General features: G+C 40.2%; 1 protein-coding gene across 1 annotated transcript; it reads left to right on the top strand.

Annotated features, from left to right (window-relative positions):
* Positions 1 to 12234: 12234 nt before the first annotated feature.
* GCK72_003501 (uncharacterized protein) lies at positions 12235 to 16641 on the top strand (the record flags this gene model as incomplete). The annotated part of the gene is made up of 6 exons (XM_003107392.2): positions 12235 to 12351; positions 12559 to 12669; positions 13366 to 13965; positions 14485 to 14838; positions 14891 to 15031; positions 16513 to 16641. The coding sequence occupies 6 exons, from the start codon at positions 12235 to 12237 to the stop codon at positions 16639 to 16641; spliced, it is 1452 nt and encodes a 483-aa protein (XP_003107440.1).
* Positions 16642 to 16836: the final 195 nt, after the last annotated feature.

Genomic DNA, 16836 nt, shown 5'->3' on the forward strand with positions numbered 1-16836 from the left:
TTATGACTAGGCTAGCACCCTTATGATGCTAGTTTAGACTCACGACGTCTACAGGGACAAAAATATGGCTACAGTAACCGAAAGTGTCTTGAGACTTCCAGCTAAGGCTAGCGATAGGTCAGACTGATGTCTAAAATCGTCTTTTAGCCTACAGATGGTCTACACTGACCAAGTTGGTCAATGTACTCTAGAATCTTCTTCCCTGATCGATTTGACATTTTCAGTCATTTAGGATGTTAACTCCGATTCTCTGACTTATCTCATCACCCTGATAACTTCTGAGCTCCATGGGAAGCTCTCTAGATTCTAAAAATGTCAAAATTTCAGTTTTCTCATAGTTGCCTGCTCTGTCAAACTGTAAGCTAGTGAGTCAATACTAGAAAATGATGACACGGTCACAGATTGTGAAACCACCACTCTTTTCCAGCTTCCTGGTCACAGTCACAGAGAATCTGATATTGAGCTGGATTACTGTAGACTCCCTAAACCATCTAGATCTGTAAAAACCGCCCATTGAACTATGAGATCATCAATTTTCGATTTTCAACTGAAAAACAAGTTCCCCTCGGTTCCCTTATAGTACATACACACTCTGAACTTGTTGCAGTCGATATACTTAAGACCTCTCTATGACCGCGATGATCTTTGTTTATTTGATTAATTTGAAGGGGGGAAGATGATTTCTTCAATTAATTCTAGTCACGTGTGTAGAAGAGACTGAAAATAGTTTCAGCTATACTAGTTGGTTTCTGGTAATTGGTCGTTTCGGCGAAGTTATTTGGCGGTTCTTAATCAGTGTTCAGAAATCGAAAAACGCCAAAAGTTTGACGATTTTCCTGAAAATTCAGAGAAAAGATTTTGAATCCAGAAGACGTCTGCTTTCCGGACATTCCCGAAAAAACCTGAAAAATTCATCAGAGCTTGAATAACAGTAGTCGATTCTAATCGAATCCCCTTGATTCTCATAAATGAGTATTTTTTCTGGAAATACGGCGAAATTTTGGGCTGAATATGAGTGAGCCCAGTTTAGGTCATATACTCATGCTAGTCAGTTCCAGAATTGTGTGAAAACTCGGTTACGGCTATCACTGTTATTTACTGAAAACGGTATGCCTATGAAGATGTCAGAAATAGCATCCGATCAATCTGGAAATTCCTCAATTAGGTTTCTGAAACTCTCTGATAAGGAATTTTCTGGAAATTGTCCAAAATTGGCTGAAACTGCTATCAGAAACTGTCAAAACTGACAGTTTCAGCAGTGTCTCCCTCCACCATTTCACTCCTATCTCTTCCTCCTCCTTATCACGCGATAATGAAAATTTCGCAAAAAGTGAAAAGGGAAAGCCGATGATAGAGAAAGAGAAGACCCAACCGCCTATCTATCTATAAAATGTGTGTTCGAGAATAAGAAGAAGAAGACGTTGGTCTTCTCGGAAATGACCGACATACAGATGAATTTTCAGAGAGGAGATTCAGAGAAAATAGGAATACAGTGACGAATTAGGGTCGAGAAGTGAGAGAGAGAAAAGAGACATGAGATATCTCTTCACGTCTTCTTCTTCTTCCTTCTTCTCTTCTATTCTGAACCGTTCAAAGTTGGTCAGTGTAGTGAGAGAGAGGCCACTGAAATAGACATTCCTTCTCTTGTTTGTTTTCTTCGATTTTGTAGTCTTTGGCGAAAAATCGGGAGACATCTGGAAATAGTTTGAGGTGCGCTGACTCGCAGGATCCAGACCACGCCCACTTTTTTGGTTGGATTGCATCTTGTCCTGATTTTCCAGTTTCATATGAACCATGGCTTGAATTTTGTAGAAACTCCATTTTGTCAGAATCTTCATGGAATCTCACTTTTGATCTACAATGTCATTTGGGAATCTAGACTGATCTAGTCAGAAGCTTCCAGAATCGGAAAAACTTCGAAAATCCTAATTTTTGTCATTCCCTTCCTTTGAAGTGAAATTTCTCGATTTTAAGCGAAAATAGTCAGAATTTTAGCCCAAAAAACTCGGAATTTGACGGGTTTTAGGCTGAAAAAGTCTGTATTCGAAGGATTTTTTGCCAAAAAACTCTAAATTTGACGGATTTTAACCCGAAAAAGTCGGAGTTTGAAGGATTTTTAGCCAAAAAGCGGAGTTTGAACTAGAATTTTGATCTACAGAGTCATCTAGAAGCCTATGTTTTCGAAAGTCAGGAGCATCAGAAATCAGTAGAGATTCCACGTGTCAGCTGAGCATTAATTCAAAAAATGTTTGATCTACTTAAGGAATTCCTAGACATTATAGACGTTTGACCTCCCCTCTCCTCTAATCTCTTTTCTCGTTTTCTAGAAAGATTCCGATCGCCAAATCCAGATCAAATGATTCGTGAATTCCAGTTCTTCTCCTTCGTTTCTCTCTTCCAGTGTCGACATATTCCAACAAGGTCACTCCTCCTATTCCACTACTCTATCCATATACCACTAGCAACACAACACTGTCTCTCTATCGCTATATCCCTCTCTCCACAATTTGACCTACATTTTCGTGATCGGTCTCTCTCTCTCTTTCTGTATTGGTGTGGTGGCTGCTGGCTAACAGAGAGAGAATAGAGGGCTGCTTTTCAAACCAGTTGAACAACACAACAGAACAACACAATATCTGGCTGTTTCCGCATATCCACATCACCATCACCACAACCACCTCTCACTCTTTTTCTGGATCAAAATGCGAAGAGGACCGTCCATTCACTTTCACTCTTTTCGCTTTGTCTCTCCATTGTTTTCAGTTTCCAGCTGACATGATTCTGGAAACGTCTTTAGTGGTGGTGGTGATGGTCAAATGTGGGGATTCTCTTGTTAGATTGATGGCTGGTGCGCCTTGGACGTTTTTCACTCGCTCCGGTTTTTGATGAAAACTGCAGAAATAATTTAACCTCAGTAATTTTTTTTGACTTTTACTGGTTTTTGTCAGTTTTCAACGGATTTTCGTAATTTTTGGAGAAAAATGTATGAAATCGCGTTATAGCTTGAAAATAAAACAAAAATCAGCGCGAATTATGGCTAAAATTGGGTAGAAATGAGTGAGTTTTTGTAGTTTTTCAAGGTTTTGATAGTTCTCGTTAATTTTGATGCCAAAAATTTATTTTTCTTCTGAAAATTCACTTATTCTCTACAGAATATCGAACATCTTATCATTTTCGTATTTTAACTCTTTTATCCCCGAGAAACTATAATTCGCGCGGAATTTTGTTTTATTTTCAAGTTTTTATGAAAACACCTCGAAATTTCACACATTTTCTACCAAAAATCACGAAAAATCGTTAAAAACTGACGAAAATCCGTGAAAATCAAAAAATTACTTTTTTTACTGAGGCTAAATTTTTTTTGTAGTTTGTAGTCTCCTAGCCTCAACAAAGCTCCTCTTGTGCTTTACTGAGGCTAAGGAACTACAAACCACAAAGTTGACTCAGCAAAACTTGGCACTTTTTACGGAGGCTAAGAGAGATTTGTAGTTTGTAGTCAGTTAGCCTCAGCAAAAGTGAAAAATATCTTCTTTTTTTTAAAAGATTTTTCACTAATTTTCCACAATTTTTTTCCTGAAATTTCCAACTTTGTGCTCTAGTTGCTCCTATAATTCCCATAAAACTGATAATTTTCAGTCGACTCGTTATCATTTCCAAATATGCTCCTTGTGGTCAAACTGATAAGATTCTATAATTTTTTCAGTCTAATTCTATATTTTCTCGTCTGCTGAAATTTTTTTTGCTGAAGGAACTCATCAATCTTGTCTCGTTTTCTTGAAATCTTTTCCATTCGATTCGTTTCCAATTTTACGAGAATTCTCTCTTTCTACTCACACACCAACTGGTGGTCCTTCTCACTCGAAATCTGACCTCTTAAACTATTTTTCTCTCTGCTATCCGATCGAAAGGATTACAGCAAAGAGAGGGACTACTCTCACTCATTTCTTCAATAATATCTTCTTCTTTTTCTCTCTTTTTCTCGAATGATGATCGAGAATTGATTTGAGATCTTGTGTGAAGAAACGGAGATTTTTGGCCCTTTTCCCTCTCTGAAACATTGATTTTTCGGCGTTTTTTCAATGATTTAGACATCAATTTTGAGATTTGCTGAGGCTAAGTGAGTTTTTGTAGTTTATAGTCGCTTAGCCTTAGTAAAGCTCAAGCAGGAGTTTTATTGAGGCTAAGAGACTACAAACTACAAGAAGGAGTTAGCCTCAGCAAATTTTTTGACTTCAACGGAATTTTGTCAGTTTTCAGCCAAATTCAGCAATTTTCGATTTGCTGAGGCTAAGTGAGTTTTGTAGTTTGTAGTCGCTTAGCCTTAGTAAATCGAATCTCTCAATTTCGTGCATTTTTCAACGAAAAAAACGTCAAAAATGGCGTTTTCTTTGATTTTTGAAAAAAATAGACCCATTTCGAGCTAAAAATCATCAAAATCCATTAAAAACCTTCATAGTGACGCATGTTTTGAGTTTTGCTGAGGCTAAGTGAGTTTTTGTAGTTTGTAGTCGCTTAGCCTCGGTAAAGTTTGTTGAGGCTAACTGACTACAAACTACAAAATTGAGTTAGCCTCAGTGAAAATTGACCAAAATCTGCATGTTATTTTTTTTGTGATTTTTCTGTTTTCGATATTGATATTTAATTTGAAACCGGTTTTTTTCTTCTTTTTTCTTTTCAAGATTACAAATTTAGAAAAAAAAAGATTACTGATTGATTGGTTTTTGACTTGAATCTTTTTATAATTCGCTGCTATCTAAGCCCCGCCCCTTTTTTACAGTTCCCAAGCAATATGTTTAAAGACAGATTTTGAATGATATGACAAAAAATCGAACCATGCGGCAGAACTGCAAAAAAGTGGGCGTGGTTTACAAGAATCATTGAGTTCAAAAGTGCTCTATGAATCATAAACAACAACAAGAAGGAAAACAAGAATTAGTAGTAAACGTGATCTTATAATTTCCATGTTTTATGCTAACATTTTTGAAAAAAAAGAGATTTTTCTTTTTTTCAGCGGAAAAAAAAAGAAAACCTAGAATTTTCTCCACCACCACTATTTTTTCTTCCCATTTTCCCTTTTCTCTGCTATAAGGAAAAAATAAGGACTAGAATAGTTGGAGGAGAAAAAAGCTCAAATTTCGGGACTCTCTGTTGAGCCATGAAAGATTGGAAGAGGTGGAGAGAGAGAGAGAGACGCAGAGACAGAATGCCCACTTCTCCCTATTATAAACTTTGTCATGTGTCCGTTTTCGGCCCCCCTTCACCACTAAACATTTTTTGGCTGTTATGGAATAAAGAGCACTTTATAGAGTACATATTATAAAGTGTGCTGGAATTTTATTGAGTTTTGACTCCACGTGGCTCTAGAATTCAAATTCTTGATAGAAGCCCCGCCCACTTTAAAGCGACGCCCATTTTGTAACAAGCTCCGCCCACTTTACCAATTTCTCTACTCCAATCTTGTGAAACTCCGCCTACTTTAAGACTTTTTCTACATGAAGATACGAAAAGTTGAAGAAAGTGGGTGGGGATTCATAATCCATTTTCTTAGTCCCGCCCATTTTTAGGCCACGCCCATTCTTGCTGCTCCTCCTTGCATCAAAGTGGGCGGAGCTTCCGTTCAATTTTCGTGTCTTCTGATTCCGTTTCGCCTCTTTTTTCAATCTTTTTAAAAAAAATATTTCGATATTTTCAGAGTTCCACGTCACGCCTTCTGAACTTCATCTGACTTGAATTCTACCTTGGTCACGTCTTCTGAATTTCGCCTTTTTCACGTTTTTTTTCCAGATTCTGATTCCATTCCCCTTTAATATTCTCTCTTTTATTTTCCTTCTCTCCCCGCCCAATCCATCTCTGCCAACAAACCTTGACACGTCTTCTAGATTGACACCATCATACGTCATTTCTTCTCTTCTAATAACCCGCCCGTCTGTTATCCGAGATTTAGAGAGGGCTCTCTCATTCACGTAGAGCGAGAACGGAGAACTGTGCAATCCATTACGCAATCTGAGAGGAGAGGTCAGACAAATAGAAAGGGTGCTGTAATCCTCCAGTTGCGCTGTGGGGGGAATTCTATTGGTGTGGGTAGGTAGATCAAATCTAGCTCCACATTTTTGCAGTTCACACTTTTCTAATAGCTCCGCCCACTTTTGAGATACGCGCCTTTAAAGATGATGCGCTAGAATCCATATGGCAATTTCCCTTTTCACGAAAAAATTGCTACATTTCTAGCCAGAAATCTCAAAATTTGGTCCAAAACTCGCTGAATTACAGCCAGTCCAAGTTTTGTTGAGGCTAACGACTACAAACTACAATTCACAGTTAGCCTCAGCAAATCCTGAAATGTCTGCAATTTGGTTGTTTTCTGACTATTTTAAGCGGTTTTTTTGGGGAAAATAGATGGGAAAACAAAACATTCATAAATTTGCCAATATTTGAACTAAAAATCAATAAAATCCGTCGAGTTACAGCCAGTCCAAGTTTTGTTGAGGCTAACGACTACAAACTACAATTCACAGTTAGCCTCAGCAAAAAATTGAAATGGGTGTAATTCGGTCAATTTTTCGAATTTGGGATAGAAAAAAAAGTGTATTTATGCAGAAACCGCGCCAACTACACCCCAGATAAGATTGTCCCAACTGCAATTCGAGGTCATTTCCATCCTATTCTCTCGTTTCTTCTTGTCAAATGTGTTGTTTGGACATTTAACCGGAAGATGTGTGTCGAGAAGAAGAAGATAAAGATAAGATGCTGAAAAACATGATCTTTCATTTCTCTAGCGAACGTGATGTAGAAAAATTTCTTTTGCGAAAATTGTTTGGAAATTGAGAAGAAAACCATGACCAATTAGATAGAGAGAAGTTGATTGATCTTGTTACGTCATTTTGGCAAAAAATAGGTTATTGGGGGATGCTTGGGGTAGATTCTGAAGGATCTGGAAGTACGGAGACAAATTCTGGAGCATCCAGACGTCGATTGGCTGATTTTGGAGTCAATAAAAGTCTAGAGACGGATTCTGAATCGCCTAGAAGTTGAGAATCGAATTCTGGAGCTCATTAGTGGGATTCTGAAGGCTCTAGAAGTCGATAGCCAGATTTTGGAGCTCATTTACCTCTAGAAACGGATGTTAAAGTCTTGAACACCATGGCGGAATGTGGGCGGAGTCTTTCGGATAACTTCACATTCTCTGAGAAAAAACTACAAACTACGAAACCCGGTTAGCCTCACTATCAGCAAAACTGAAAATCGCTGTTTTCGCTGTTTTTTATTCAAAATGAGCATTTTTTGTAACATTTTTAACAAAAAAGCTCGAATTTGCTGAGGCTAAGAGCTTGTTGTAGTTTGTAGTCGTTTAGCCTCATTAAAATTGTCTTTTATCACTTGACTGTGAACAACGTCTTCTGAAATGTCTCTCCATTAGCAGATACCATATTTTCGCACCTTCTGGAACTCTTTCCATTTTCACCTCGCCTAGGAGACTCCGCCCACGTTCACCGCAAGCTTCTAGCAAAAAGCCGTCGGGGTTTCTTATATTTGCAATGAATTTAGTCGCTTTGGTGCACACTAACTAAGAAAATAGTGAGCGGGAGACACCCCGACAGTTCAAACAATTTCAGTAGAGAGAGAGATGTCTGTGTCTCTCTCTCTCTCAATCCATCAGTCAGTTGGCTTCCTTCCATTCCACTCATTTGCCCTCTCCCTCTGGGCTGAATCGCTCTCTATTCACCGAAAAACTAGAAATAGTGTGATGAATGAGGAGAGTCCGCAAGAGAGGTCAGCCACCCAAAACGCCCGGGTGGTCTCTTTCTCCCTCGCCTTTATCCGCATTGCTTCTGAAGGGTGCGGAGGGGTGAGAGAGTGTGGGATAAGTGGAGGGTGTAGAGAAGAGAGACGCAGAAGATGAGACAAAGGGTCAGCCCTCCGCACGTTTGCCCTTTCCAGCCCTAGTTGCACTCTCTTTCTATACCTCAGTTTTGAGGGGGATACCTGTATATACGAGAGAGGCAAAGAGTGTCTGACACTCTCCACATTCAGAATGATCTCTCGCCGGTTGCTGTATATCCAGTAGCCAGATATACAGAGATGGTATATTTGGGGGAGGAGACACATACAGACAGAAACGGGGGGACTAGAAGAGAGACAGTTGTGCCTACCCACCGTGTGTGTATTTGCCTTCTGTTCGTGTGATTCGTCACAGAGATTTATAGATATTCAGCGGTTTTTTTTTGTGGATTTGGGACCTGGATGACTTGAATAGTTCGATGTCGTAAGTTACCTGCATGAATTGACCAAAATCTGCATGTTACCACGATTCGTGGCTCCATAGAGCACGTTTGCATGATAGTACCGACAGTAGGGTTACGCGGAATCCGGAATCCAGAATCCTGGAGAATTCAGGAATCTGACTTCCCAGGATTACAGTGACCAATGTTTTCTGGTTTAACTGACAGTGTCAGATAGAGCGAACTTGCATCGAGCAACACTTTGGGTTTCAGAGATTCCAGCAATGATCAAAACTGGCTTTGAACAGTAAGGCAAAACTGCTGGAATCTCCACCTTTACTGAGGCTAAGCGACTACAAACTACAACAAGTTCTTAGCCTCAGCAAAATAAGCTTTCACTTTCACCTGAATTTGTTCTAGTTCAGGAGTCTCTGATTCGCTCTAAACGGTTAGGTTCCAAGATTTCGAGAAATCTGATAATAGAGCGGAGTTGCATCATACGCAAAAGGTTCGAAAAGAGCACTTTGAGCGTAAAACTCACTGGTGACACTTCTAGCTAGATTCTCATCACCAATCAATCTGTAAACCACACATTGTATTTACCCATTACCACCCAAATCCCATCCCAAATTTCTAAATCTAAGCCAATCAAAGGCACTAACGAGCCGCAATTAGAGAGGTCTAATCCGCTCTAATATCTTGAATCCTAGTGAGATTCTGAATCTATAACATCACTCACTCAATCAGTGTCAGGTATGACTACTCCTGGGAAATTGGGAAGGTTCTCAGGACTCCTCCCGCCAAAAGGAGGGATTTACAGTAGTCCTCTGACACATTCATTCTGACACACAATTCAAGATGAGAAACACATCTGTCGTTTTCTGGAGAGAGAGAGACCAGAGCAGATGTCCATTGTCTTCTTCTTTCTTATTTCTCTCCAGTCGTTACTCGCATTGGCTGCTGGGCTGGGTGTTAGAGTCCTCTCTCCGGTCCACCTCCCTCTCTCTCTGTGTCCACTCCTTCCCCCTTTTTCTTACTCCGAATGCCCTTCTACTGTGGCCTTCCAGATACTTGTGAGAGGTGACCTCCAAAAGAAAGATTTGTCTAATTCATTCGTTTCGTTTCTGCAATTCCTTCCCCCGACTAATTTGTTCTTTATGGTCAGATTTGGGGATCTGATTTGATCTACCAAAGACGATCAGTTTCCCATCCTTATGAGAAGATGCACCATTTGATGGTGCAGTTTCTTAGAGATCCCACCTTTTCTCAATTCGTTTTAATTTTATAAATTTGAATTTTTTGAACCGAATCACTCCTCCTTCTCTGCGTCTCTCCATTCTCTATTCTCTACGTTTTTCGGTAGTTTTGCTGAGGCTAACTAACTTTATAGTTTGTAGTCTCCCTTCGACTCTCAATTTTACCTCTGAAAATCTGCATTTTTTTTTGTATTTTTCCTCCCAAAACGATTCATTTTGAGCAATTTTCAAGTTTTGCTGAGGCTAACTCACTTTTGTAGTCTGTACCTTAGAGAAATTTTGGAAATTTGCTGAGGGTTACGGACTACAAACTACACAACGCGGTTAGCCTCAGCAAATTTCTGAATTTTTTCGTAATTTTCGCTGATTTTTTATTCAATTAGAGCATTTTTTTTTTTGTAAATTTTCATCCGAATCTCCGAGAAACTCCAAAATATCAATTTGCTGAGGCTAAGCGCTTGTTGTAGTTTGTAGTCGCTTAGCCTCAGTAAAGGTGGAGATTCTTCCCGTTATTCAAATGGTAACGTAGAGTTTTTGAAAATTTCCTCTCTAAAACATTAATTAATCCGAGCCATGCCTAATTTCCAGTCAGCTGACTCTTTTTTTTTTCCGATTTTCACATTATATGGGCGGCTCGTCTCAGTTGCCTTGAGAGACGGAAATGTGAATGTGAAAGTTACGGCCTTGAATAAGAATAGAGACGGACGGAGCTGCTGCTCTCTTATTTTTCTTCGTCTGTCCGGACAGGTCAGTAAGCACATCTGCTTCATCTCATTCAGAGAGACCGCCCGTCTGTTCCATCCGCACCGCCCGTCGGTCGCGGCTCCCCTCACTCCCTAACAACCCACATTTGCATTTGAATATATTTGAGAGAGAGACCAGCTTCGTTTCGTTTTTTGCTTTTCGGTGTCCATCAATTCACACTGGTGTCTTCAATGACTTCTGAGAGGGACGAGCCGCGACGCGGACACGCGACGCACGTTAAATTGCTCGAGATGGATATCTCAACTTTCTCAGAGAGAGAGAGAGAGAGAGATGGTATCTGGTTAATTGCCACGTGGAGAAGGTGACAAGGAGGCGTGGCCTTGGCAAAGGTCCAACAGATTACGCTGAGTCTTGTGGGCGGAGCCATCTTCAAGCTTTCGAAAAGTTTCTCAGTGGGCGGAGCCTAATTTCAAATTCTCTGACTTTTAGACTCACTCTGTCTTCTCCAAAAGATATTTCAACATCATGTCAATTCGCACGGTTTGGTGTCTAAAATCGTGCGAGGGACACCTTGAAGGTCACACTCACCGGTGGACGGACGACGATACAGCAAAAAAAACGGCGGGAGTGTCGGTGGGCGCCGGGCACCGATGTCCCGTCTCTCTCTCTCCATGTGTTTCCGTGTGTGTCATTGAATTCAGCGTCTCCTTGCGCAGCAGCACCGCCCGTGTTTTGAGAGAACTGAATTGCAGAGAAGAAAAACGGGATAGAGAATTTCGAGGTGGCTGACAGGGGAATCGGATGACCCTGAACACACACGACGACTACTCTGACTTTTTTCCGTACTTGCCGAGGCCTCCCAGTCGTCACCACTCTCCACCCCATCACAAATCTATCTGTATTTTTGATTCGAAGCAGATGTTTATGCTGGGATAATAATAGGGCACTGACGCTTTCAGATAGAATACGGGCGGTACTTGACCTCGCTCGACGCAGTGAATGGGACAAGAAGGCGCTCGCTCTTGAATGTATTAACCACCCTCCTTTCCCTGTTTTTGGAGAGAATTTCAGGAAAAATTTCGAAAATTTACCGTCGAAAACGCACGAAATGACCGATTCTAAGCAATTTTTCATTTTTCACTCCGGCATAATTTTTGAGATTTGCTGAGGCTAAGCGAGGTTTGTAGTTTGTAGTCGCGTAGCCTCAGTAAACCGAATATATCTTTTCCATTTCAGCTCTTCCCTCCATTTTGTGCATTTTTCACAAAAAAACATCAAAAATTCGTTTTCTTTTCATTTTTTAATAAAGATCGACCTATTTCGAGCAAAAAATCATCGAAATTCGTTAAAAACTACCATAATTACGCATGTTTAGAATTTACTGAGGTTAACTCACTTTTGTAGTTTGTAGTCGCTTAGCCTCAGTAAAATTTGTGGAGGCTAACTGACTATAAACTACAAATATGAGTTAGTCTCAGCAAAAATCTTTCAAAAGTTTCCTTGGTTTCGCGGGCAATTTTTCTCCCATTTTCAGCTTTTTCTTGAATATTTTACTGAGGCTAAACGCTTTTTGTAGTTTGTTGTCGCTTAGCCTCAGCAAAGCATAACAACAACAACAACATATTCTTTTAATTATAAAATTTTCCCGCCCGAAAATTCGCCCACGAAATTTTGCAAGAATTTCGAATTAGATTAGTGCGGGCGAATTTTAAATTTAAAATTTATAAATTTTCCGGCATTATGATGTTTTGCTGAAGCTGAGAAAACAATATAGCTTGTATAGTAGTGAGTTAGCCTCAGTAAACTACAAACTACAAAAGTTCTTAGCCTCAGCAAAATCTTTTCACCTTTTTTCTCATTTCTCCCTTCACATTTTCTGAAAATTCCAGATTTTTTCTTCATTTTTTCTTAATTTATCGCCGTGTTCTCCTCTCTCTTTCTCTTCTCCGTTACCGGATTTTCCGGCCAATTTTCAAAAATCTTTTCGTTTCAAAAATCGTTTCCATTTTCAGCCAAACCATTAGACTAGAATTCCCCCTCTTCATTACACAAAAATGGGACCGGCGGAGACGACGCCTGAGCGTGTAAGCGAAGATTTGATGCAAGCGGTTACGTGTCTGAAACGAGTGATGACTGGAATGAAGAATTGTAGTGATGTACACGATGAGGAGGTTTGTGAAAAGCGAAAATTCTGCTGAAACCCCAGAAAAAACGACGAAAAACCGACGATTTTGATCGAATTTTGACTTATTACTGAGGCTAACTGATTTTTGTAGTTTGGAGTCAGTTAGCCTCAGTAAAGTTTAAAAGTGTTGTTTTCTGGCGCTAAAATTCGGTTTTTTTTTTCAAATTTTCAAAGCAAAAATGAATCAGTTCAGAGCCCACTAGACAGTACGACCGTCATTTGTACACTGGAAAAGATCACTGGAGCACTGGAAAGGTGTATGGAGAATAATAAGACGTTGAACGATGTGCTCAGTGGAAAAATGGTAAGGAAAAGGGGCGTGGCTTGAATTTTTTGCATGTTTTTGCCGCTTTTCCCGTTGTTTAGCTAAAAAAATCTAGTAAATTGGCGATTTTCAAAGTTGACTGAGGCTAATTCACTTTTGTAGTTTGTAGTCAGTTAGCCTCAACAAACGGGAATCGCCCCGGCGCCCCGCTGACGCTATTTTGATAATTTTTCGCTTTTATTCGGCAAAATTGGCGAAAAAACAGTATTTTTAACGAAAATAAACTTATTTTTGTGAAAATATCTTATTTTTAGACACCAATGTGAAATGCGCCATTTCCAAGGATATTCATTTTTGCTGAGGCTAATTCGCTATTGTAGTTTGTAGTGTTAGCCTCAGAAAATGGAAATCGGCTCATTTTCTCGATTTTTTTGCTTTTTCCGGCAATTTTTTGTGAAAAAGGCTTATTTCCAGAGACAATTTGAATGTTTCAGCTTTACTGATAGTGAGACTGAAATTTTCTATAAATTTCTTTAAAAGTGGCGAAAATTTTTTCCTCCAGCTGTTTTTTCCTCGTTTCTCGGCGAGTCTTCTCGCCCGGATGCCGTATCCAAATAATCCGCAATTATAGTGACCTAATCCACCCTCTCCTTATTCACCAATTGAATTAGCCTCATTGCCCTCCCCCTCCGGTCTCCCTTCAAACATCTAGAATTAAGGGGTCATTAATTGCAGAAATGTACAACATGTGGCTCAACATCTGTCGGTTTTCTATCCGACTGCCACGACAGTGCCACATCGACAACAACGACCGCCTCGCATCGCTCGTCTGAAGAACCGCCACGTCATCGAAAGACTTCTGGAGACGACGACGAAGATCTCGACGAGGTGTGCTCATCGATCGGTTCACGAAGTATTCGATCAGTGAGCAGTTCGGTGAATCAAGACGACGTTGACGATGCTCAGAATCAGACGATTCTGGCAGTGGAACCGAGAACAGAGGGATCGAAAACGCCGGAAGAAGAAGAGGAGGAGCATGATCTTGTCATGAAAACTATCTTATCTTCTACAACTTCCACGTCGACGTCAGCATCCTCGCCCTACCGTAAATCATCGAAACAAGAAGAGAACAGCAAAGAGGAGCAAGAGGAGACGCCATCATCGATCGACTCGAATCTTTTGGATCAATTCTTGCAAAATTCACTGCTCGGAGTGACGCCTGACGTGTTGAAGGGGATTATGGAGACGACGCCCGAACCGCCGACGACGACGACGAATTCAGAAGAAAATGAAGAGGAAAAGGATCAGAATGCGTTGTTAAGCAGCTTTTTCCAGGTGAGAATTGGGGAAAATAGCGAAATTTTAGAAAAATTGAGATTTTACTGAGGCTAATTGATTTTTGTAGTTTGTAGTCGCTTAGCCTCAGTGAAATTTGCTGAGGCTTACAGACTACGAACTACAAAACGCGATTAGCCTCAGAAAAACTGAAATCGCTGTAGTTTCCGGAATCTCGCCGATTTTCTATTCAAATTGAGCATTTTCTGGAAAATTTGACCATTTTAAGGAATTTGAGAAAAATTAGGTTTTACTGATAGTGAGGCTAACTGATTTTTGTAGTTTGTAGTCAGTAAGCCTAGCGACTAGGGGCTAAGCGACTACAAACTACAAAACGCGGTTACCCTCAGAAAAACTCTGGTTCCCCTTCACATCTTACGGAGGCTAAGTGAGGGAGTAGTTTGTAGTCAATTAGCCTCATCAAAATTAAAAAATGCCATATTTTTGAGATTTTTTCATTAATATCTGGTAAAATTCCCGGTTTTTCATGATTTTTGACTCAAAAATACCCATTTTCAGATTCTGTTCGCCAACCAACAAAACGGTGACTCTCCAATGCTCGAAGACGTTTCCGAAAACAACACTGATTCGTCGTCCCAACCCTCTCCACCAGCCGATCCGAACAATTTCGACTCGTTGGCAATGATCGAAACGCTGCTTGCCGAGTCACTCAACCAATCAGATCAGTCAGCAGAAAGTAAAGCAGCGGCGGCAGCAGCGGCCGCCCGTAAACGAAAAAGTACTCCGATGAAGGTGCCGAAATCGGAGAACGGTGCTGGATACGTGTGTCCAATGGAGGGATGTAATAAGATTTTCAAGGAGAAAGGATCTGTACACAGGCATTTTGTCACACATATCGGAATGCGGTTTAATGTGAGTAGAAACGCGTCAACGGTGCGCCAGACAGTTATTTTTTTACTTTCAGTGTGACAAATGCAAGGCGTCGTACACTCAGAAGCACGCTCTAATGCTCCATCAGAAAATACACGCGAATCCGGACGCCTATCAGTGTAGAGGTTGCGGAACGAATTACACGACACAGAATGGGCTTCGGCTGCATCGACAGGTAAGAGAGAGAGGGATGAAAACGCGCCGAAAGTGCGCCAGATAGCTACTTGAATTTTGAACATTTCCGTCCGATAACCATTCAAAACCGTCTTCAACTTGCTGGGTTACACTCTTTTATGTTTTGCTGAGGCTAACTGACTACAAACTACAATACTCAGTTAACCTCAGCAAACGAAAACAGAAACGCGCCAAAGGTGCACCAGAAACATTACTTTTCTGATATATTTTAATCAAATGGCCCTGGAACATGATATTTCAGCAAAAATCCGAAGAAATTCGCTCAATTTTGAGTTTTGCTGAGGCTAAGTGACTAGAAACTACAAACACGATTTAACCTCACAAGGGAACCTTTTAAGTGGTCCTTAATGCCAGCAAAAACGACCTATACAGGTCGAAAGAGGATGTTTCAAAACCTATAAATCAACTTTCAAAAGTTGCTTCCGTGACCTGTAAGTGCCTGAAATTGCTATCTGAAAATTGACCATTTTTACCATTGATTTGCTGCATTTCGCCCTCTCGCCTCCTCCAAATCCTATCACGTTTGTAATAAACTGCGGCGACACTTTAAAAATGTGTTCGGATGGCGCAGGTGGTTAGCGTCTAGGTGGAGGAAAATTTTGGTCTGGTTCGACCCCTTTGCCATTTTTTTCTTTTTTTTTGTTTGATATCTTTTTTTCCAGTTTTTTTCAATGTTTTTTTGGAAGCTATCATAAAAGTTTGGCGGCACCTCCATCTGTCAACCGGCAGATCACTCTTATAATCATCAATTGAAAGGGATTCAGAAGGGAATCACGTTGATGGTGGTACAAAAAAGACTTCTATGATAGCTTCCAAAAAAACATTGAAAAAAACTGGAAAAAAAGATATCAAACAAAAAAAAGGAAAAAAATGGCAAAGGGGTCGAACCAGCCCAAAATTTCCCTCCACCTAGACGCTAACCACCTGCGCCATCCGATCACGTTTTTAAAGTGTCGCTGCAGTTTATTACAAACGTGAAAGGATTTGGAGGAGGCGAGAGGGCGAAATGCAGAAAATCAATGGTAAGAAAGGTCAATTTTCAGATGGCAATTTCAGACACTTACAGGTCACGGAAGCAACTTTTGAAAGTTGATTTATAGGTTTTGAAACATCCTCTTTCACCCTGTATAGGTCGTTTTTGCTGGCATTAAGGACCACTTAAAAGGTTCCCTTGTCAGCAAAAACTAGAGAAACGCGCCAAAGGTGCGCCAAAGACCACGTCTCGGACACATTTTCGATAGATTTTGATAAACTGGCCCTAGAATATCATATTTTAGCAAAAATTCAAAAATCCGACAATTTTGAGTTTTGCTGAGGCTAACTGTGAAGAGCGACTACAAACTACAAAATTGAGTCAGCCTCAGCAAAAACGAAAATCCTTGGAAATGGTTCATTTTTCATGTTTTTCATGGTTTTTCCACCAAAAAAACGCAAAAAACACTAATTTTTCGCATTTTCCAGAGAAATCCTCAATGTACGGAACACAATTCGAGTGCCTCGATGTCTGACTTCAACTCATCACTCTCCGAAGTGCTCGCAATGACGAAAGCGTCGACGACACCCAACAAACAGATGGTTGTGGCGCCTTGAACACGTTTTTTCTAGACTCCAAATTGTTTTTTTTTCTATTAATAATTCTTCTTTTTTTGTATGAAAAAGTAATACTTTTGTCTGAAAATATTTTTTATTTTCAGAATTTATTTTTTCTATTTTTCATATTTTCACTCTCTCACACACTGTCAAACTCTCTCATCGTCTCTCTCTCCCATCCGATACGCGTGCAAT

The sequence above is a fragment of the Caenorhabditis remanei genome, chromosome I (genome assembly GCF_010183535.1).
Source record: "Caenorhabditis remanei strain PX506 chromosome I, whole genome shotgun sequence".
NCBI lineage: Eukaryota > Metazoa > Nematoda > Chromadorea > Rhabditida > Rhabditidae > Caenorhabditis > Caenorhabditis remanei.